The 21,374-nt window shown below is 34.3% G+C and overlaps 3 protein-coding genes across 8 annotated transcripts in view; 1 reads left to right on the top strand and 2 right to left on the bottom strand.

Moving 5' to 3' along the window:
- Nucleotides 1-5,327: 5,327 nt before the first annotated feature.
- LOC120630229 lies at nt 5,328-12,946 on the bottom strand. Its single transcript, XM_039899374.1, has 9 exons — nt 12,810-12,946; nt 12,440-12,714; nt 11,581-11,743; nt 10,341-10,512; nt 9,466-9,576; nt 8,611-8,806; nt 7,960-8,216; nt 6,341-6,437; nt 5,328-5,757 (listed from the first exon to the last, which is right to left on the bottom strand). Exons 2-9 carry the CDS (start codon nt 12,676-12,678, stop codon nt 5,706-5,708), a joined length of 1,287 nt encoding a protein of 428 aa, XP_039755308.1. The 5' UTR covers nt 12,679-12,714; nt 12,810-12,946; the 3' UTR covers nt 5,328-5,705.
- Nucleotides 12,947-13,506: 560 nt separating this feature from the next.
- LOC120630275 (p21-activated protein kinase-interacting protein 1-like) lies at nt 13,507-15,258 on the top strand. The gene is made up of 3 exons (XM_039899446.1): nt 13,507-13,663; nt 13,733-14,024; nt 14,321-15,258. The coding sequence occupies exons 1-3, from the start codon at nt 13,592-13,594 to the stop codon at nt 15,106-15,108; spliced, it is 1,152 nt and encodes a 383-aa protein (XP_039755380.1). The 5' UTR covers nt 13,507-13,591; the 3' UTR covers nt 15,109-15,258.
- A 707-nt stretch (nt 15,259-15,965) lies between these two features.
- The window catches only part of LOC120630274, a 40,065-nt gene continuing 34,656 nt past the window's right edge, over nt 15,966-21,374 (bottom strand). For 4 of the 6 annotated variants that reach the window (XM_039899438.1, XM_039899442.1, XM_039899441.1 and 1 more), the window contains 2 exons: nt 20,992-21,140; nt 15,966-19,710 (listed from right to left, as the gene is read on the bottom strand). In XM_039899438.1, the coding sequence (XP_039755372.1) occupies nt 19,474-19,710; nt 20,992-21,140 (386 nt within the window). In that variant the 3' untranslated portion in view covers nt 15,966-19,473. The remainder of the gene's footprint in view (nt 19,711-20,991; nt 21,141-21,374) is intronic. The other 2 variants (XM_039899440.1, XM_039899444.1) reach the window with 1 other exon arrangement.

The following is a 21,374-nucleotide window of genomic DNA, read 5'->3' as shown; positions in this document are numbered from 1 at the left end:
TTTAACGAGTGTGCTGTAGCAAATGTAGGCTGTTTTTGGCTCCCTAGTTACCACCGCTGATTAGTGAGGTAGTTTTGTAAATTATTATGCGGGATACAAACTATATACAAACTTATAGTTTCAAATTATAAACTTATTTATTACACCAATAATATCATTTATTGCTGGGCTATTTCACTGAATCATTATAAAACTACTGTAGCCTAACAAAAAGTGGCGTAGCATTCAGTGAGTTTGATATAAAGCTGTTTCGAGTAGTTACTGATTAATAATGGCATCAAGTGCACAATAACTCGGTGATGATTCTTTATGAATTAAAAGTTGTAAGCTGTACATTTTAATTGCCCTTTTCAGGTTTATATGTATGTGGCTCAGTAGAAATATCAGGCTAAAAATATTAGAGGTTTGTAAATTGGTATGTTGTTTTGTCTGAAGGACTTAAGAAAAACACTGAATTTTTGAGTGACTAAACTGGAAATGGCAAGGTTTCCTGGTGGGAAGATCACTGTCAATTAGTTCCGTCTAAAGGAGGCCAACTGTTTGTTACAAAGTGGTCAATCTAAGAATTTTTACTTTTCGTTACTTATTTCGATTTTGTAACGCAATGGATGACAACAATGGATGTTTTATTAATAAATGTTACATAAATAGGATATAAATCAAGCAATTCCCACATATTAATAAGTTAGTTTTTATATCAACTCAACGATAGCCACAGACCTATAACTCCAGACTCGTGAAAACCGACAAGTAACAAAACACGGAGCCATAGTTACTAACATTTTAAGTTTTATAAGTATCGGTCTAACAGTCATCGTGCTAATTAGCGAAACTACAGTTTTCATTCAGTACACCGCAAGTTATACACGTGCATTAAACATTATCGGGCGATTAATAAAATGCAATACAAGAATACAAGAATACATAAGTGAGATCAAAAATTTAAAACTTCCTCAAACAGCGGCTTGCGTCACATGATATGTTCACTGTACACGTTTTATCTATATTATATTACTAATTTCAATAGTTACTCATGCCAATAGGACCTTTAGAATTTTAAGAAATATGATATCAATTTTTGACTAGAAAGCTTAATGCTAATACAGAGAGAGATTCATACGGTCATTATTAATACTTCGAGGACAGTGTTCATGATTGTTAAACTTAATACTAGACGTTTTTGTACGAGTTTTTGAAGAGTATGAAATAGCCTCATTACGTTATTTGGAGGAGACAGCGATGGATTCATGTAATGTGAGCGCCCCTCAGAAGTGCGTCTGTAATTCGCAGACGCGCATGACAAAATGTACCTTGACCTTGAAGTCAAGGTCAAGAGCTTAGCTTCGAGTACAGTTATAAGATCAAATTTATCAAATAAAGCTGAAATTTATATTTGCATTTTTATCAGTCTTAAAGCAACTGTATAGTTCATAATTGTAACTCCCCAACTAGAGTATGTTTCGAAGTTTGAATATAAATAATGCATTAACCCGCGTCAAATTTTAAAATGGACTGATAACCCCTATAATTTGAAATATCGACCACAAGCACAGATACTGCCAACGGTTTGGATTTTGCGGCGTCCTTCAGTCAGCCTGTCGCGGAACACCTGCATAGGTATAGGTATAGGTGATCATGCTAACTGTACCCGAACAAAAACTCCAATTGGGAATTTCCACAAAGTACATTAAGTTATAGCGCATCGCACATACAATTCTTCTCTAAACTAAACAATTGAATGCCTATTCCAAAATATCTCCAGACAATATCTTTTCAACGCTAAAACGACACACAAAAAAAAACAAATAAAGAGAAAAAACCTGCGTATAAACAAAATTATAAAGTAAACAAAATGTGATGCCTAAATAGAACAAGATTCATTAATTAAAGAGATGAAATATTTCTTACTCAAGTACAACCTCATAAACCTAAATATTATTCATAAAGTTATTTAAGTGTATGTTACGCTTTACAATTTAGAACATTACAGTATAAAAATGTAGGCTTTGCCTTATTATTGCACTTACGAACTTATGAAGCCGATTTAACGTGTGATTTCAATATACAATATAAATCGAGCTGTTTAAAAAAAAAAAAAAAGGATAATGTAATATTATGTCATAGTAAAAAAAATTGTATAATTTAAAGCTCTATATAATGATAAATGAATGTATTGGGTTTATTAAAATTAGCAACGCAGTTCTACCTGGCTAATTTGTATACACCCTAGTCTTTTTTTTTCTTACCTGTCTTATAATGTAAACAATCTTTACGTTACTTTTTAGTGTAAACTTTATTTTTAAAATTATGAATTCATTTACGCAACAAAAAATCTCTTTTTATTTGGTTTGTTTTTGTTTTACACGCTCTTTATTAGGTCACCAGTATTGATGTTTGTAACCGACTGCTTTGGACTTGATTATGACCCTCTTCAAACGGTCTGATTTCGTTCAAACTTTGTAAATACATAGAGGAACGATGATAATATGATAATTTTTTTTTTTTTGATTAAAATACTACTCGATGTACTATTCGAAAATAGTTTTCATCTATTATCGATGAGGCAGCAATAATGTTAATTTTAATTTCCAACCATTATCTTTTTCCGATTTCTCGAATATTCAAAAATTTGGTGGTGAATGAGTTACCGATTAATTTTGCTCTAATAAAAATAATAGCTTAGAAAAACTAAAAAATCTAGTTTTTCTAACTAAACTAAACAAAAAGGTAAAAATTGCTTTGGTTGTTTATACCAAGCTAGTAATTTATTTTATCGCATTCTATTTTAGAAACAAACAACTCTAGAAAGTAATGAAAATACGGTTTTGCATTATAAAAGACAAGTTAGAAAAAATTTTGTGTAGATTTGTTACACAGATGCCTAATAAATACCCTGTGCTATTCGTTTCAGATAAATGTAATCACAATCACAGGTACTTGCCAAAAGTAAACCCCAAAAAAAATTTGTGATTTATGTATTATACATATTATATTCCTTTCTTTTCTTTAAAATCAAAACACACAAAATTATATATAATAGGAAAGAAAATGAGAAAAAGTCCATAATTGAAATTTTGAGTTCAGTGTAAAAAATTATATTATTTAAAATCAATTCGAATGTTTCGTAACTTTGTACGAACCCATATAATTGATTTGCGTGAATTATTCTGTCAACCCATTGCCAGGTACAATGTATGTGCAATGCGGATGCGAAATATGACACTGTAAATTAATGACGCAATGATCACAGTATCTGAAACGTATAGTAGAACACAAAAGTACCGACTACTAAGGATTTAAAATATTCCATACCATACAATACCGCCTTACCAATAAGCGTGGTGCGATTCATAGTTTTGAATTATTGAAGGAAATTAATACAATGCATTAAAATAAGGACAGAATGTAGAAATAACCAAAACATACATAAATAACACGCGAAGCATGTTAAGTCGAATGAAAACGTAATTTTTTTTTAAATCACACAACAATCACAAGGTGTGTTTTGGTATATTAATCCGAAATTAATTTATAATTTAACCTTAAACCCGATTACAAGGGCATTAAATTATCATATAATAATCTATAAAACCGTCATCAAACTTCGTCAAGCACTTAATCCCACATGGGAGTTTTCGTTTCTAAGAGTATCAAACCTTATTTTATTATACACGCATCTACAGCCTAAACAATGTGAAAAACTTGCAGTCTTCAAATACGATACTATCCTCTCTATAACTTTACAAGACAAGACATGGCGATTGCTTTTTGTTAATTCAATAATTTTACCGAATACCTAATTATAAATGCTTTATTTGCTAAATAAAAATATCGCAAATATCGTACAATTCATTGAAAATTTAGAAGCAAGCACCGTACGCGCTTTATTTAAATCCTTCGCGCTTGCGTATCCATTAAAATTTTTAGTGGAAACTACGCAAATAAATAATAACTTTGCAAATAAAAAATCAAGAGAGATTTCATAAGTAAGAGTAGGAGTATTGATAAAAAATACGATACTCACTTCAATTTAAAAAATCGGTAAGATTAGTATACTTACCATTATAACTGGGTTATATATTAAGGGCCTTAATAATAAACGTTGTTTTGAAATAGTTATTCATGGTTTTGTCACACTTCAACTGTCAGCAACTTTCAAATGTTGGAGCGTGACAACACAATGCATAAATATTCCAACATTTAGCCACGTTTGTTGACATGGCCTTAAAAATTATAATTTTTAATTTAGAATCTACTTACCTCAAAGATAAACCCACACTTGAAATCCTTAACTTACATAATACTTTCTTATACAAGATCCTTGTCAAGACTCCGCTCAAACCTACAGCTATTACACCTCTATCACAGTGTAAGTAATGCACTTCCAACAGTAAACCGGGATTAAACAAAGCGTAACTAGGACGAATTGTAAGAATCTTACAAATAATAATTGTAAAATATATAACTAGCTAGGGCCAGTAACGTCTTAAACAAGTACTTTAAATTTTCATTAATGGCGAAACAACAATGCGTTATGCGCTATCCGTTTATGTTAATCCTCTGTGTTATACGACTACACCATATTCTCAAAAATATTTGTTATGTTTGCGAACAACAAAAATGCCCTTACACAATGAATCTACACTTTCGTGCCGGTATGCCGAATATTGCAAAGTATTGTGTCAATCGCTGCAAGAGATTAAAATGAGTGTGGAGAGTCTATGCGCATATTCGGCGTATTTAACTTCGCTGATGTTTGTCAAAAAACCGAACGTTTTGAACATGACATGACATTTCAACATAATGCGGCCATCCCTCCGCTTCCTGCGGGTGTCATGAGAGGCGACTAAGGAAGAGGTATTTAGTCTAGCTGTTCTAGACCATTGATAGGAATAATAGAACAAAACAATAGCAAGACTAACTCTTTCGAAAATAACTGCATGAATCGACCATTGCAAATCAGTCCAATTTTTACATCGATCACTAACTTATGACATTTAAGACGTTACTGACCCTCAAAAAGTTAAACTTACGATAATATTTCATAACATTAAAAGCAATAGTATACAAATCGTACGTAACATTAAAAAAAACGGAAAAAAGATGCGATGAAGACTTCCATCATTAAACACCAACAAGAATAAAGTAAATATTACGAACAAGAATAAAATACTTAACTATAACTATGATTTATAAAATTTAATTTTGTGCTGAAAAATGTGTTACCATTTAAACTACAAATAATAAAAAAATATATAATATTGTGATATAGAATTATTTTAATTGTACACAGCCTGCGTGTCAATTTTCTTGAAATATTTATTAAATGATATACAAAAAAATGGATAATGTTTTGTATAAAATTGTAAACCTGCAGTAGTGAATAAAGTTCCAGGTTAAATAGATTATATTTAACTTTATCCGTCGGAAACCAATTATTAGCAATACAATTTTGTGTTAATTTTTTATCTCTAAATAGTTTAAAATTCATGGAGATTCTTTCTTCGATACATGATAATTATATTCGAAACCATGAAAAATAAAATTAAAAATCGCTTTAAAGCAAATACTTAGACGTGAAAAAAAGACCCTTAAATATTCATTTCCTTATAACACTAAGGGTTAAAAAGACCCGAAATAAATGACAAACTATGTGTGTGTACAATACGGTATATGAGTGTGTATGTGAGTCGGTATATGGTAGGCTAGTTCCCGCTCACGATTTTACGACTCTCTAACTCTTCCATGTTATTTGAACTGGAAAATAAAAAAACAATATTAGTCAAGAAGAAACTATAATCTAAGAGTGCGCAAGATATACTTTTACAAGCAGTTTTATCAAACACCCCTTGTGTTTGATTAAAACTGCTTGTAAAAGTAGTTCCTTAACATTACCCGAATAAAATAAACTACGTATGCCAGCTTATCCTGAATTTCGAATTTTTGAACGGAATTTACAGATACTTCGTTCTGTTTGCATGCCCCCTTGTGATGACATCAGACAATATGTGAACAAGTTCCGTCAGTTAGATCTTGCATATTTCCAAAAAATGCATTTTAGCATGCATACAGTAGGAAAATTGCATAAAATGGCAAAAATCCCCCTCCTACACGAGCTATATATCAATTTAAGGGTAGGCAGTGCTTTTGCGCATGTATGAAATGCACGCTACTGACTGTCCTGCCCAAGAGTTAGCCATTTGTACCGCGGTATTAAAGGTCTTAATTATTTAAAGGACATGCGTAGACAACCCTTAGCTTTTATCAAACACCCCCTCAAAAATGGCCCGCCCTCCTGGACAAAAGAGGCCGGCCGGTCTTTCTTACATTATAAACTCACCGTAGTTTGTCGTCATTCTTCCAGGACGTAACCTGAATGTGTGGGGGAGGCAGATAACTCCGTAGCGATTGCACTAACTGGATTGTGTCCAACAGAACTGAAACAAATGTAATTTTTTTATACTTTAAGATTTTAACGATTTAGATTACCTTATTATCATCTAAGATTGCACCATATCACCAGGTGAAGTTAAAGTCGAGGGTTAACTTGTAATTGAATGTTATAAAAAACTACAAACGTTATTTTTTTATTAATTTAATATTTTATAACTTTCAATTTAATATTATAAAGAACCCCGACTTTTAATACAGTTTACTACTATTTTACTGGCTAAGCACTTCAAATTGATACCAAGGCCATTAGCCAAGCGAGATTTATACGCGACTTACTAAACTTGCATAAAAGACACTTTTGATCTGATCTTTACTTGAGATCTTTACTGGACTTGCATAAGAGACATTTGCTTCCTCTATACGAGACGAACTAAACTTGCACAAAAGACACTATCAACCTGTATAGGTGACTGACTAAACTTGACATTTGCGACTTGTTTAAGAAACGTACTTAAGTTGCACAAGAAACAACCTGTATATGAGACGTACTAAACTCGCATAAACGACTTTTGCTCCCTGTATACGATAAATTTTAAACTTGTATAAAATATACTTGCTTCCTGTATACAATACGTACTATACTTGCATCAAAAACACTAGCGACCCGTATACAAGACGTACCAAAATTGTATACTTGCTTCCTCTACACGAGACGTATTGAATTTGTATAAAAGACACATGCGACCTATATTCAAGACGTACTAAACTTGCGCCCAAAACATGAGACGTACTAAACTTGCATAGATAGGAGATGCTTGCTTCTTCTATACGAGAAGTACTAAACTAGCATAAACGAGTCCGGCAGGGGTATTACGTATCCCGGGACAGGCTTGCGACAGGCGTAAATCTTGCAATCACTGCTGTCTAACGTCACTTTTGTTCATTTATTTTATGGAAAAGTGACGTTTGACAGCAGTGGTTGCAAAATTTACGCCTGTCGCGAGATACTTAATCACCCTGCGGCTCTCTGTATACGATATCTGATGCTCAACTTGCATAAAAGACACTAGCACCTGTATGCGAGACGTACTGACTGAACTTGCATAAACGACTTTTGCTCCTGTATATGATATATATACTTAACTTGCATAAAAGACACTTGCGACCTGCATGCGATAAGAACTAAACTTGCATAAAAGACACTACCAACCTGTATACGAAACGTACTAAACTTGCAGAAACGACTCTTGCGACCTATATACGAGACGTACTAAACTTGGATAAACGACTCCTGTATACGGTATTCACTAAACTTGCATAGTCTCCAATCGTTTTGGAATCGCAATTCCTTACTTCGGATTTTTATTTGACACACGTTCTACGAAAAGTACAAGCTGATAAATTGTACGCGAATTTGAACTTTAATACAATGATCAAGGAACTATTTTAAAACTCGAAAACGACTCCTCGATTGCGAGCGAGCAAATTTTGTACTAAGGGTACATACTTTGCAAATAAAATCGAAACGAATGGACCCGCTATTCGTAATTGGGGGGATACACTCACTTTTTTGCAGCTGCTCGCTTTGTTTGCCGTAGGGCTTGCACATGGCGGGGCGCACACAGGGCCGCATGCGCTGCAAGTTGCGCGCTAGCTCCGCGAACGCACGCACCACGCGCTCCTGCCCGCCGCCCGCACTGCTGCTCGCGCCCGCACTGCTGCCCGCGCCACTCCCCGCGCCGCTGCCTGCTCGTTCCCCATGAGTGCTGCTCGCGCTGCCGCCACCGCCGCCCGACAACGACTCCAAGCTCTCCAAGTTCGCCCTGACACGCACAAAGCATTCTATATTCAAAAAACCTACGACCCTCTCTATGACATTCTTAAGATCGTGACATGATTCTATTTCACTATGACGTAATTCCATTTCTAAATTTAAGTTCTTGCAGTTTTTGAGTTCACTAGAATTTTTTTCATATTTTTATTAAACAAAAAATAGAGAATATAAATCTAAAAAATCTAAATAATTAAATAAATAAATGTGGGGGCAAAAAAGACCATTTGGCGAATTATTCATCTAACAATTGTTATGCTGTTTGTGTGTGTAGAGAGTATTCGCAAAAAATTGTTTGGTGTGGAGCATAAAGATGTGGAGGATAACAAATTAATTTCAATTTTCATTGAACAGAACATGAATTAAATTTATATCAAGTGAGGTACCTTAAGAAGTCAGTAAGCTTATGCTCGTCATTATAATGATGTTTGGACTTGGACTCGAGGCTCGAGTGCGACGATGAGCGATTTTGGTGCGAGTACTTGTCAACGGGCGGCTGGTGACCTAAAGATCGGTTCTGCATCAGCATCTGCTGGGATAATTTTTCAGCGCGACGCTCCGATTTTTCGCCGGCTAAGTTTGCTAAAACATTCAAATATTAAGCATAAATTGAAGATCTATTTGTTAATCTTTAATTTTAAGTCTAAAATATATGTTACAAAATATTTTTTTTTTTTTAAGATACACACTTATTAAATCTCTTTTCATTTTATAATATACATTTTTTTGAAACAATATTTTCCCGTAAAATCTAACAAACTTTTAATATTTTTAAAGTTAAAATAAAAGTCAAATGGTTTACTTAATAACACTTATTATAGTATAAGTAACAGCCAATAAGCTGAATAAATGACATCTCTCATGCAGTCATAACCCCACTGTTTCCACTGCAAATGAGACAAATATTTTTTCTCATTTGCAATTGAATCAAGGAGGAGGTTATGGAGTCCTAGTTCAATTTGTTTTTTAATTATTGTTTTATCTAGTGAGAAGGGGCAGGCTCTGTACTTGCGCAAGGGCCCGTGCGCTCTGTGTAGAAATATATACTTTACTATTATATTTGCAATAAGCTATAAGTATTATTGTATATTTTCAAAACATATGCACTTGCAAGATGCCTGCCTGGCCATAACTTAACGCCCACTGTGTGTCGCCACGCCAACAGCTGCGCTGACGCGACACATTAGAGGTTTAATAAAAAGACAAGATACAGTAGCAAAAGTTAGTTTACAGTAACTCACTGAGGGCAGCCAGGTGAGGTGCGAGTGGCAACTGATAATCCTGCGGCAGTGCGGCGCCGCGCAGCAAACGCTCCACTGCCGCACTGTCCGGCATTGCACCACCGCCCGCTTCTAAAAATTTCATAACTTATAGATAATAATTTAACTTACTTGATAGTAAAAGGATTTTTCAGTCAACATAGGACAAAAATTAAAAGTAAGTAACATGTTTTATACAGTAGTTCGATAGCCTAGTGGTGAGGACTTCTGCTTTATGTTCGGGGAGCTGAGTTGGAATCCCAGCCTCTTAAGGAGAAAAATATTGTGGAAACCTGCAAGCCTGTGTTCTCCATAATGTTTTAAAAGGCTTGTGAAGCCCACCAATCCACACTGCGCCAGTGTGGAAGACAACCCATGCCCTATAATGGGCCGATAATGAGTTGACATGATGATTTTATTTATACTCTTTATTTGTACACCTTTGCATGCATAGCTGCAGCATGATGTTGATGGAACAGTAGCTCATTCCAAACAAGATACAGTCCGAATAAAGAAAGCGGGACACAAAACAGCTAAAGCGCAATAGTGAATTCCAGTACAAGATCGAATTTTAGCTGAAAGTTACCTATGTTGAGATGCGTCACACGAGAACAAATAGCACACAAGAAGTAAATTCTGTTTTATATAAATTATAAAATTACATACATTAAAAACAACATAACAAGATCTTTGATTTGATATTTTAATTTTATTTCTTTTTGTATTTTTTAAGTCATCATGCCCCCTTAATGAGCTAATTTATGCTGACATTAACAGAACCTAAAACACAAAAAACAATGCTAGTGAATGTTTTTAAAACCCTGGAGAAAATCTGTAAATAAATAATGAAAAATAACCTGGGATATATGTGGGCTGTTGGGACAAATGCTGCTGGATAGATTTCTGTGTCATCTCTAATTGATTTTTGTAGTAACGACAAGCTGGATTTGGACAGTTCTGCACCACTTCCAATATAAACTCTTTCTCCATTCCAAATTGGTCACGGCCTATGGTATATGACTCCACAACCTGTAATAGTTGAACAATGATTAAGGAGGTTTCTGGATATATACATTTCTTGAGCCACACTTACGCCAGTATCTTTTGAGTTTAAAACTGAATAACTGTGAACATTGTTTAATCTATTAATACCTATTTTCTACATTAATAGCACCTTTACACTATGACTATGCCTATTGGTGTAAAGATGCCAGAGTCATAAATTGTTAGTGGATTTTTAATTTAAACTTTATGCTTTTTTTATTGCATCTTAGAGTAAAAACCATTAACTACAACTAGATAACTCATCTTCCTACAGTCTCAGTACTTACTGTCTCAAGCCACACAGGGTTTATTCGTCAAGGCATAGTAATATAATTTTTTTTATTATTTAAGTTGTAATCACAAACTTACCAGTAGTCAGTGCAAAACATGGTAAGTTTATGATTACAACTTCTACATACTTTATGAGTAATGGGCGCATAAATTCCCAGGTCATAATTATGCATTATTATAAGGTAGTTTATAAGTTAGTAAGTATTGAGATCTCTTAGGTTCTCTGATCTATTATGTACTCTAAATGAGTTATTATGCGGCCATGCTGCACAAGTATCGGCCAGTTCAATTCTTTCATACACATTTAAGATATTCCAAAACTAAAAACAAGCACGCCTCAAATTCCCTGTAACATGATTTAACATGGTTAGGTACAAAGATTCTTAATATTCTTAATTGTATTTTATAAATTTTTTGTATGTAGATTTCATACATTCTACCATAACTGCTAAGTCCATAATTATTTATTGGGACAGGAAATTCCAGAATTTAGTTAGAAAGGCTGCCAATCAAAAAGCATTCCAAATTATTAATTCCAAGGCAGTATTTCGGTAAAAATGGTAATATTAAGACTTTAGAAAAAAAAATTATAGCTTTTAATAAAATTTGCTTAAAACTGTTGTGTTTTGGGAATACGGTACAAATGTAGCAACAAAGGGTCCTCTGAAACCAGTAATTTTTTTTTAAAGTAGTCTACATGAAAAATTGTTTGGGAATTTTATCTTAGACTAGTATAGGAATAATAAATAATAAATTACTTACAGCTCTTACAGTAGCTTCTAACCCAAGATGCAGTCCATGAGGACCATTCATGTGTTTCAGCATTACAGCATTGGCAAAGTGTTCATAAGGCAGAATTATTTTTCCATTTTCACGGTATATCAGTCTGCCTTGACCATCCAGACCTACCCTTGATGCCATCATTCTGATGATTAAAGTTGATAAAAGTTAATTAAAAAAATGTAATAAATATAATTTGGGATTTAGAGTACTTAACATTTTATCAAACACTTTATGCGTTCAAAATGTTTCATTATTATAGGGGTTATAGTTGAATAGAGTTTGAGGTTGATTCTGAGTACTAATAATTATTTGATAACCTCTGGTTCTACAAAATACCATATTACCTAATTGTTTAACTAATACAAGATCTATCACATGATTACCTAACATGTAATAAAAATAAAATTCTTTGAAGCAGAGATTTAACTATTGTCTAACAAAAGTATACTTATAGTAATTTGAATGCTTTCCTCCCTGAACATCCATAACATTCACAAAGACTGGAGCTAGGGCTTCACACCTCTTTGCTCCTACTAGCCTTTTCATAAAGTTAGCTATTGATCAACACTAAGATTTCTAGTTGCAAAACTCTTTTTAATTGGTATGAAACCAAAAATTATATAATCAAATAATGTTTTGAACTTTTTTGGACATGTTTTCAAGAATTCAATTTACATATACACCTGAAACTTTGATATTATTGCTCTGTAACTTTATGTCAAATAACAGTTGAGGCCTAAGTCACTTTTAGAATTAGTTGAAAAAGCTGTTAATCAAAATGCAGTAGATATTATTTGTATGTATGTAAAAACTGAGATGGTAAACATAGAAATCTTACTGTAAATAAGCAGCACTAGGAAGCATGGATGACTCTTTGAGGTCACTGAAGCACTGCAACAGCTCTATACTAGGGCTCCAGCCCTTGTTCTGTAAGTACAGCTGCAGCAGCATGTACAGTTTCTCCGTCACGTAGCCCTCGGCGCCATGCGGGCCCGAGGCATTGGAGCTGCTTGCCGCGCCGCTTGCGCCCCCCGAACTTTTCGCCAACACATTTTTCATCGTCTCCGCCAAATCCATCTTGTAGATGTCTAGATAAGTCCTCTTTTGGGAATCCTGCACCAAAGCAATTGGAAAACAAATATTGTTTTCAAGATCGATAGAAGTAGACGTCTCTGTAACTCCAAACACAATTGCATAAGTACACTCACCAGAATGGAAATATGCCTTTATCAACAACTGGGAAATAGTATATTTTTATTAGATTTGTAAAAATTCTATCCATAAAATCCTTGTATCTTTTTAATTTCAGATAAAATACGGAATTTTAGCAGTGGAAGCTTTTTTGACGCTGTCAAACATTTTACCACAGAAAACATATTCTAAACCTAACAACTACTGTCATTTCTTTTAGACAAACAACCTTAGGCAAAACAAGTTATCGAATCGAGAATGCAGCATAAGAATGCTACATTCCTCAACTATATTTACATGCTTGCCAAATAATTGGAAAACCGTGTGAATGTAGCTTAGGTGCGGCTTGCATCAAAAAGTGCAGGCAACTCAAGTACCTTATAAGTACATCCACACGATTGCGAGTCTCCTAATTAAATAGAAACTCACGAGTCTCCACTCGCCATAGACCTCAAGCAAGACGTTCGTTGAACTTACGATTCTATTCAAGTAAATTAGCAATCACGAGCAGTCTATTGCACATAATACAATGATATTTGTATCGTGTAACAAAAGGCTTTACTTTTACCTTCCGGATGCATCCTCTTTGTTGTAATAGCATATGGGCGAGCCCATCGAGGCATAACTGTACGGTACCACTGCCTTTCCATAACAGAAAAACTAAAGAAGACAATAAAAGTCAAAGCTGTCGAAGAGTGTCAAAGTCAATGTTGTCAAGTTGTCAAAGAAATGTGTTAAAATTTGAGGTTATGTTTTGGGTTTTCGTCAATTTCGTAATTTTTTTTTTTAATACATAAAAATGGATGAACTTATAGTGGGAACGTACGAAGGTTTCCTGCTGGGATATTCCCTGCGATCCGATGATGAATCAGTGAGTATAAATCAATAACCCCTCATAATCAACATGTAAAATGTATTGATTAAATTTCTCGTATTTCAGGAAACGAAACTAAAACAAACTTTCGCAACACATTCACATACAGGATCTGTGCGATGTATATCCGTGGCTGGGAAGTTTCTAGCTTCCGGAGGGACTGATGATAAAGTAGTTGTTATAGACTTGAAGACACGTAAGGAACATACGGTTTTAATGAATCATGATGGTACGATAAACAGTGTGGCTTTTACTCATGGGGGTACCCACCTACTCACCGGTAGTGATGATGGAAGTATCATTGTGACTAGAACAGGCAACTGGCAGGTAGAAAAAATTTGGAAAAAGGCTCACAGTGGTAAGTACCCCAATAGCTGATTTTATTATAACTGAATACCATGTAAAATTTTAGTTTTTAAAATCAGTCCAGTGATGAAAAGTGTTCTACTGCCTGTGTTTACTGGTTTCAATTAACAATCTTGTATTATCATGTAGAATTTTCCTTTTCATAATCATTCCTGTGGCAAATTTAATTCAATAAACTTCTCCAGTTTTGTTGATTAAATAACACCCTCTCTTTGCCAAACTGTAATGTGGGTAATTACAACATAAACAAAAAATGCATGTGTTTTAAATTGGAGCTTTTTTTTGCAGGACAATCTGTAACTGCAATCGCTGTTCACCAATCAGATAAATTGGCTCTAAGCATTGGTGGAGATAAGACACTCCGCACATGGAATTTAATTAAGGGTCGCCCAGCTTTTACCATTAATCTATCCAGCAAAGGGGTCAACTTGCCTACAGAAGTAAAGTTTTCACCAGGTGGGGATAGATTCTCCCTTGTTTCATTACAAAATGTTGATGTATGGACCATCAGTAAGGCAGGCTTAGAGAAACGTTTGACATGCAATTCTAAACCAACAACAGTACAATGGATTGATGATGACAAGATGTTTGTTGGCCTCGAGACTGGTAATATCATAAACTTCAAAGTATCAGAAACAAAAGCTGAGACGTACAATGCTCATAAGCAGAGAGTTAAGAGTTTGCACTATGAAAATAGCACTTTATACTCAGCATCAAGTTCAGGTGAATTGAAAGCATGGTCTTTAAGTGAAAATGCACTCAAAGAGATATGCTCCTTAAATGCTGCTTGCAGAGTGACATGTGTATCATTAAATAGACAAAATCATCTCATTAAAAAGGAGGAATCGGACAATGAAAATGATAAAGAAGAGAGTGATTCTAAAAATTCAGATGTTGATGTATCAGATGATGATATCAAAGCAGAAGTAATGTCAAAAAAGAGAAAACCAGGTGCATTTGTTACCATAAGCTATGACAATGAGAATGCAGGTAAAACCTCAAATGTAAAACAGCCATCAGTGAAGAAAGCAAAAAGAAGAAGGAGGAATAAAAAGAACAATAAAAGCGATGAATAACTGTAAATGAGATTTTATTTTCATACTTCAAAGTAGCATTCACATTTCAATAACTAATTCTGGCAACCAGGGATAATACCTATGCAACAGGGAGAAAATTCTGCTATTAGAATTTTTCTCAATAGTAAATAAATGACATTATAGTACTAATGTAAATTTTTAAACATTTATATTATTACACTATTTTAGAATAGACTAGCTTTTGCCCACAACTTTGTTGACATTTGTTTTTGTTTTGAAAGCATCCGATAGGAACAGTCAATTTTAGAGATGATAGGCAGGCAGATATTACCCACTTTAAAGGTTTGCAGGAGAATTTAATGTACTCGAGTTTCAGCTTTTATCACTTATAGAAAAGTAACTATTATATTAAGAGACAGCATTGTACTCTTAGTTGACTCAAATAGGTAAAGATATCTACTAAAATTCGAATTCTGTATAAAGCATTTAATTTAGGTGTATTTTTATAGACATTTTTTACTTCCTGGACTTTTTTGTAGCTTAATTAGTTCTTTAATTATTTAATACATCATTTTTCTCTATCATCAAGTTTTCTCATAATGTTTTGTTAATTCTTCAGTCCGTCCGCTGACAAGTTATTTCCTCTACCAACAATAATATTGATCAGATCTTCACCAAATTTTGGCAAAATTAAACTACAATAAATAAAATTAAAAATAATACAGCCTTTCTCGTAAAAAAAAAAATATTTTCTGTGCTAAATCTAGTTGAATATTACTTTTGCCACCATAACTTTATAAACCATTTAAGGAAAAATTTTGTGTGGAGCGAGCTGTCCGCAATTTTTTTTAATTCCAAAATAGTATGAACAAGGGCAATAAAAAAACAATTTGATATAGACTTTGGTTTCTTTATTTATTTATAAATAAAATTCTTTTTCTGAACACACCCAAATACACAAACAATAAGTTGTAGGATTATAATAAATTAATTTGGTCCCAAAATAAATATTAAAATAATTTAAGGGGGAGTAAAAAAAAAAAGTCAACAAAGATAAAAAAGTACTCATCAATTTTGGCAATCGTTAATGGAGTCCTACTTATATTAATCGTTAAATCTTAATTGAAATAAATAATCTAAATGATGAACATCAATCATACGAACACAACAAACATACGGTAAGTCTCCAGTCAGTTCACTTGAGACTATATTTACACGGTAAACGTCACTACAGAACCAAACACGCTCAATGAATACCGATTAACACTTAGATAAACCCTAGAAAGTTGCCTAAGAAAACTATAAAGCTCTTCTAAATAATTCAAATCACACACAGAAATAACTATATTGAGAGAAAGTTATTGGAATGTAATATAAAAATTGTAGATTTTTAACACAGGAACTGAGGAGAAAGGAGTTTTTCTAGCAAATACTGAATGGATGAATGCGTTTAATTTAGCTGTCTTGTGGCGTGCGACTGCATCGCTGCAAAAGCGCGGCTGACTGGGCGATGGGGGTTGGTGGGAATCATTTAAGTGTAATTACTAACTGTCATTTGGAAAAAGGCAGAAATTCTTTTGTCACCAAAATCTAGATTAATTCATGATAGACCTAAATGTAGTGTTACCCTTTTCAAGCTCCCTTTAGAATAGGAAATTTCTAATCTTTTTAGTTTAGAGATTTGTTTGTGTACAAGATTTAGCACTGAATACTGCCAATCTTTCGCGTGGCACATGGCCGCTAATTTGAACGCATCCTAATAGTGGATGAAAAACATGCAGATTTATTTCATGATGAGATCACGTCATATTGATTGGATGAATGCTTTTGATACAATAATATTATGTTGCAATTACACTAAAAAATCGGTGACTCATACAAATATTCCGTCACCTGTCTAAGTACATTTTGTGCAATACAATTTATAAATAAATGCCGTTACCAAAATCAATTTGTATTTTTCGAATATTGACCTAAGATAACTATCGCAATGTAATCGTTTATCCAATACATAGATCCTAAATTATTACACTTCAAAGTTACAATTTATCCTAAAAACTTGAAAATTCCGAGAAAAAATGCTATAGTGGTATTTCATAAGGTTCCAAACAGCTTACAAATTCATCTTATGACTAGATTGAGCCAGTATTATCAGACAATCCATAAACTCGCATCCAACTCAGTGAGAAGTATAGACATTTAATATAAAATGTAGGAACAACGAAGAATTTCACCATTGAAAATAATATATTAGTCGTATTTATGTCACTTTGGTAGCGCTATATATATTAATCGGGTCGTTCTATTTCACGTTAACTTATATTTAGCCTACTTTTCGATCAATACGATTCGTTTCCTCGTTCGAAGCAGCTCTACCCTCTAAAAGCTACAAATCAGATGGCACTCTATGCTATAAGCGGCTGTACTCTACCGCTATGACTAATCATGGATCAGTCATTTATGTACCATATATTATTATATTAGGATGTAAGTATTAACCGTAAATTATTAAGGTACCGCCACACGCTTGCTGTGCAATAGCAAGTTCAACCCTCGACAGGAGTTTGGCTCTCAAACATCCGTATTACGTTTATTTCGATGTTTCAAATATAATAGGCGTAGATATAACTAATCCCGATTTAATCTAAATATAAAAAAATGATAATTTAACGGCATCTAACAAATATCTGAAGGATTCAGTAAACGTGGGAATGGCTTGGAAACATTTGTCGCAAAGTTGCTTACGGTGAGAGAACAAAACCCTTCTCTCGATCTGAAAGCTGCTAGGCGTTGAAAAACTTAGGAGAGCCCTGTAACTGTGAACGTTTGCAGTTGTTCGGCAAGCGTGTGTCGATAGTTTATGTTAGCGTCCACGGCAATAATCATCGAACGCCAGATACGTTGATGCGACGGTAATTTATGTGGCGAACGATATAATGACGCGATACTCGTACTACAACTAATTATCCCTAACACAGTAAATTTTTACTATTTAAAAAACAGCTCATTTCATTTGCACACCAAGTTTGAAGTGAAACTTCTCTAGACGCGGTAGCGAGTATTTCGTTTGAAGGAAAATTGTTTGTGCATAATAGATTTTTATGTACAAATACGACCAGAAACATGTTTAGTGAAATGCTGGGGCAGTCTCGAGGTATATTTTTAAAATATCCCAACACATATATGAGCCTATGAAAACAAACCAAAGAAGTTTCACTTCTTTCGCGTGTACGCACTGAAAGAATACACGCAACTTTTATATACTTATGACGCATCATATTCAATTATCATTTGTTTTAAAATAATAATACAGATTGAGTTGAATACAGTTCACACCAATCACATACAGAGTCGTAAAAATATAAAAATGAAGAATAAAAAGCTGCCACATGAACGTAAGACGCTAATAAATAAGGCAAGAAATGCATAAATAGGAAAGAATAAAATACTTAAAGACTAAATGAACATACAAATTGTTACGGTTGAATTGTCGATTGATGTGAACTGTGACTCTCTTTGGCGGGAGTGCATTATAAGATTGCTCAACTAAACGATAAACGAACATCGTAACAAGGTATTTTAATTAGTAAGGTACTAACTACATTTTTTGTGTAGCTATCGATACCAATTTTACACAAATCTTGGACTAAACAAAATTAACAGGTCTAAAAATAATGCTATTTTGATACACCGAAAGCATTTTACAATGACACTAGTCTTGTTCTTTAAACCTGTCAATTTAGATTAGAGGTTTTTAGAATGGTTGCTATCGACGTCGTTTTACGTTATTATCGTGTAGTATAAATGTCTTTCGTGCTAAAGAAAATGCTCTTTTCTGACTATTACTAAAAAGTGTTTCAGACTTGTTCTGCTTGTTTATCTGACTTTCGTTGCCGGGTTCCGACAGAAACGAATGAGAATCGTAGTTAGAGATCCTTTTAAAGATACAGGACAAGTCTGAAATTTTGTTTTAGAAAAAAAAAACCCCTTTCATTAGCACGGCAGATTTGATATTCATACCAGTCCTATACTGATATACAGCCATTTTACAATCAATAAAGTTCTTATTTATGTAAGTTTAATATATTATTATTTACCATTATTTACTAAATCTCGTGATCATTGTTACACAAAGTTTTCAAACACACAACTTATAACACCGCGTGTAGAGGTACCGAAATGTGTCCAGCGATGAGTGATTACTATAAATGAAGTGTTCACATGAACGTCAGAACGCCTCAAATTAAATTTTGAGAACTCTGCAAACTTTGTTCCAAAACACGTTCAAAATGGCGTGAACGCTGTATAACCCGACACAAAATCACGACCAATCGCAATAAAGTCCACGCGGCATTTATGGCAGCCCTACTCGAGAATGTTAGTTATATTTTAATTTGGCAGATGTTACTTTTTCTTAGCCTTTTTCTCGGCCTTTTTCATCGCTTTGAGGTGTTTCTCGTGCGCGGATCGGAGCTCCTTTAGGCGTCGTTTCATCCTTCTACGGTCGTCGCCCGCCAGGCCGAGCAACTTGAGGTCGGAGGAACTGAGGGTCAGTAACAATGTGCCGTCAACGCCGCGCGTCGCAAACGCGCCTGCGTGACGTTCGAGCCCCTCGCCGAGACCGGAAATCCATTGCCATACCTGAAGGAAATTGTATTTAAAATACCAGTTTCTTTTAGGTTACTTTTCTGAATGTAGTTTATTTTATTCGAAATTGGGAAGATTACTGAAAACTTTTAGACAGTATATTTGTTACTTGTCAATTCTCAAAGAAAAACTTATTAATAAGTGTGAATTGTTTGATTTAATTTATATTTTTTCTTTATTAAAACATGTTTTATTGTGATATACACAACGATCCACGCTGCTATTAATCGAAAAATGTAACGAAAAGTACAAATTGGAAGGAGATTGTCAGTTCGTTTGAAAAAATATATTTAGCGCCCTGTAAGCGGTGCTAAATATATTTTTTCAAACGAGTCTTGTGGTCTTCTCCTCTATAACTATTGCTCTAAATAATCGATAAATACATCATTATAATGAGAACGGATTTAATTATTTTGTTATCCGTGTTTCTCACCTTCTTAATTCTGTTTATAATGACCCTGAAATTTACTTATTTGATGGTAGTATGAATAGTGTATGTCATAACCTATTAGATAAACTGTTGCATGTTAGATAAACTTAAATTTAAGGTATAGTTGGCTGGGGCTGCACTTTTACTGGGTTCTACCAGTTAACCTTGTTTATTACCCAACTTATCTTTGAAAACCTGTTATCAGTGTTAAGTCAACAACTATATTGAACTATTTTGTAATTACAAGTGTTGTTTTTCTAATTAAAGAAAAAAAAAAAAAAAAAAAAAAAAAATATCAGTCTACTGTTTAGGGCTTGGGGTTCCTGGATTTATAAATTCCCAAATTGCCCCTGCCGGGGACAGAACCCGGTACTGATAAGACAACGACGCCGACCACTGTGCCAGGAAAGTCGTGAAATTTTTGTCAAATGGACGTAGTGCCATTTAGTGCTTTACAAATTTTGGCAATCGCATACTTCCACGTAACTATCATACGACGAAATATGTGTTATTTTATGCCTTTATATTGAAAGGTGCTGTCAGTTGAACTGTGACAAAATACGCCATAAGTATTTCAACGTATTCACTTATATCACATTCATTTGTCAAGCCCTAAATATCGCAAAAGTAAAGACTAATTTTTAATTCCGCGGAATTCTGACATTTCTCATTTTATAACGAACGTTCTCGTGTGTTTTTTTTATTATAAAAAATATTGGAAGGTTAATTTTGCTTTAACGAAGATAACAACACAGTAGCGCCCAGGATGGGTTAACATAAAATATAACGCTCTCGGAAATATACAGAATATTTTGTACAGGTAGGAAGTGTTAATATCTACGAACCTGCTGCTTGGTCCAGAGGCTGGGCGGCTGTGGCAACGGCAACGCAGGTAGCGGCATCGGTGGCGGCGACAGGCTCGCCTCAGACGCGGCGGCCGACAGCGGCTGCCACGGCACCTCGCCGCCGACTACACAAGCCGGAGCTTTCTTCACTACAACCACACGCGCCCGTCACATATACACTACAACACGCACACTCACTACGCCTTTGTAAATTTATGTGTGTGCGCCTACACTCGCCTACACATCACTCAAGTTATAGCCGGACTAGTTATAATCGTGCGGAAAGATTAAACATCTAATACAGTGGTGGTTTTTAGCACATGTAAAAGGGTAATAAATAATATCTATGTAATTAAAAAATTTAAAAACCCTTCCAATAAAGT

The sequence above is a fragment of the Pararge aegeria genome, chromosome 16 (genome assembly GCF_905163445.1).
Source record: "Pararge aegeria chromosome 16, ilParAegt1.1, whole genome shotgun sequence".
NCBI lineage: Eukaryota > Metazoa > Arthropoda > Insecta > Lepidoptera > Nymphalidae > Pararge > Pararge aegeria.
This window is presented reverse-complemented; position numbering and strand designations above follow the sequence as displayed.

What these genes read in the sequence shown, in the direction of transcription:
- LOC120630229 (XM_039899374.1), bottom strand. Translation starts at nt 12,678, where the DNA reads ATGGATTTGGCGGAGACGATGAAAAATGTGTTGGCGAAAAGTTCGGGG. An exon ending in TAGAAGCTACTGTAAGAGCT is followed by an intron (nt 10,513 to 11,580) that starts GTAAGTAATTTA and finishes CAACTATTACAG; the next exon opens with GTTGTGGAGTCATATACCAT. An exon ending in AAGCTTACTGACTTCTTAAG is followed by an intron (nt 8,217 to 8,610) that starts GTACCTCACTTG and finishes TGTGCGTGTCAG; the next exon opens with GGCGAACTTGGAGAGCTTGG.
- LOC120630275 (XM_039899446.1), top strand. Translation starts at nt 13,592, where the DNA reads ATGGATGAACTTATAGTGGGAACGTACGAAGGTTTCCTGCTGGGATAT. An exon ending in TGCGATCCGATGATGAATCA is followed by an intron (nt 13,664 to 13,732) that starts GTGAGTATAAAT and finishes CTCGTATTTCAG; the next exon opens with GAAACGAAACTAAAACAAAC. An exon ending in TTGGAAAAAGGCTCACAGTG is followed by an intron (nt 14,025 to 14,320) that starts GTAAGTACCCCA and finishes TTTTTTTTGCAG; the next exon opens with GACAATCTGTAACTGCAATC.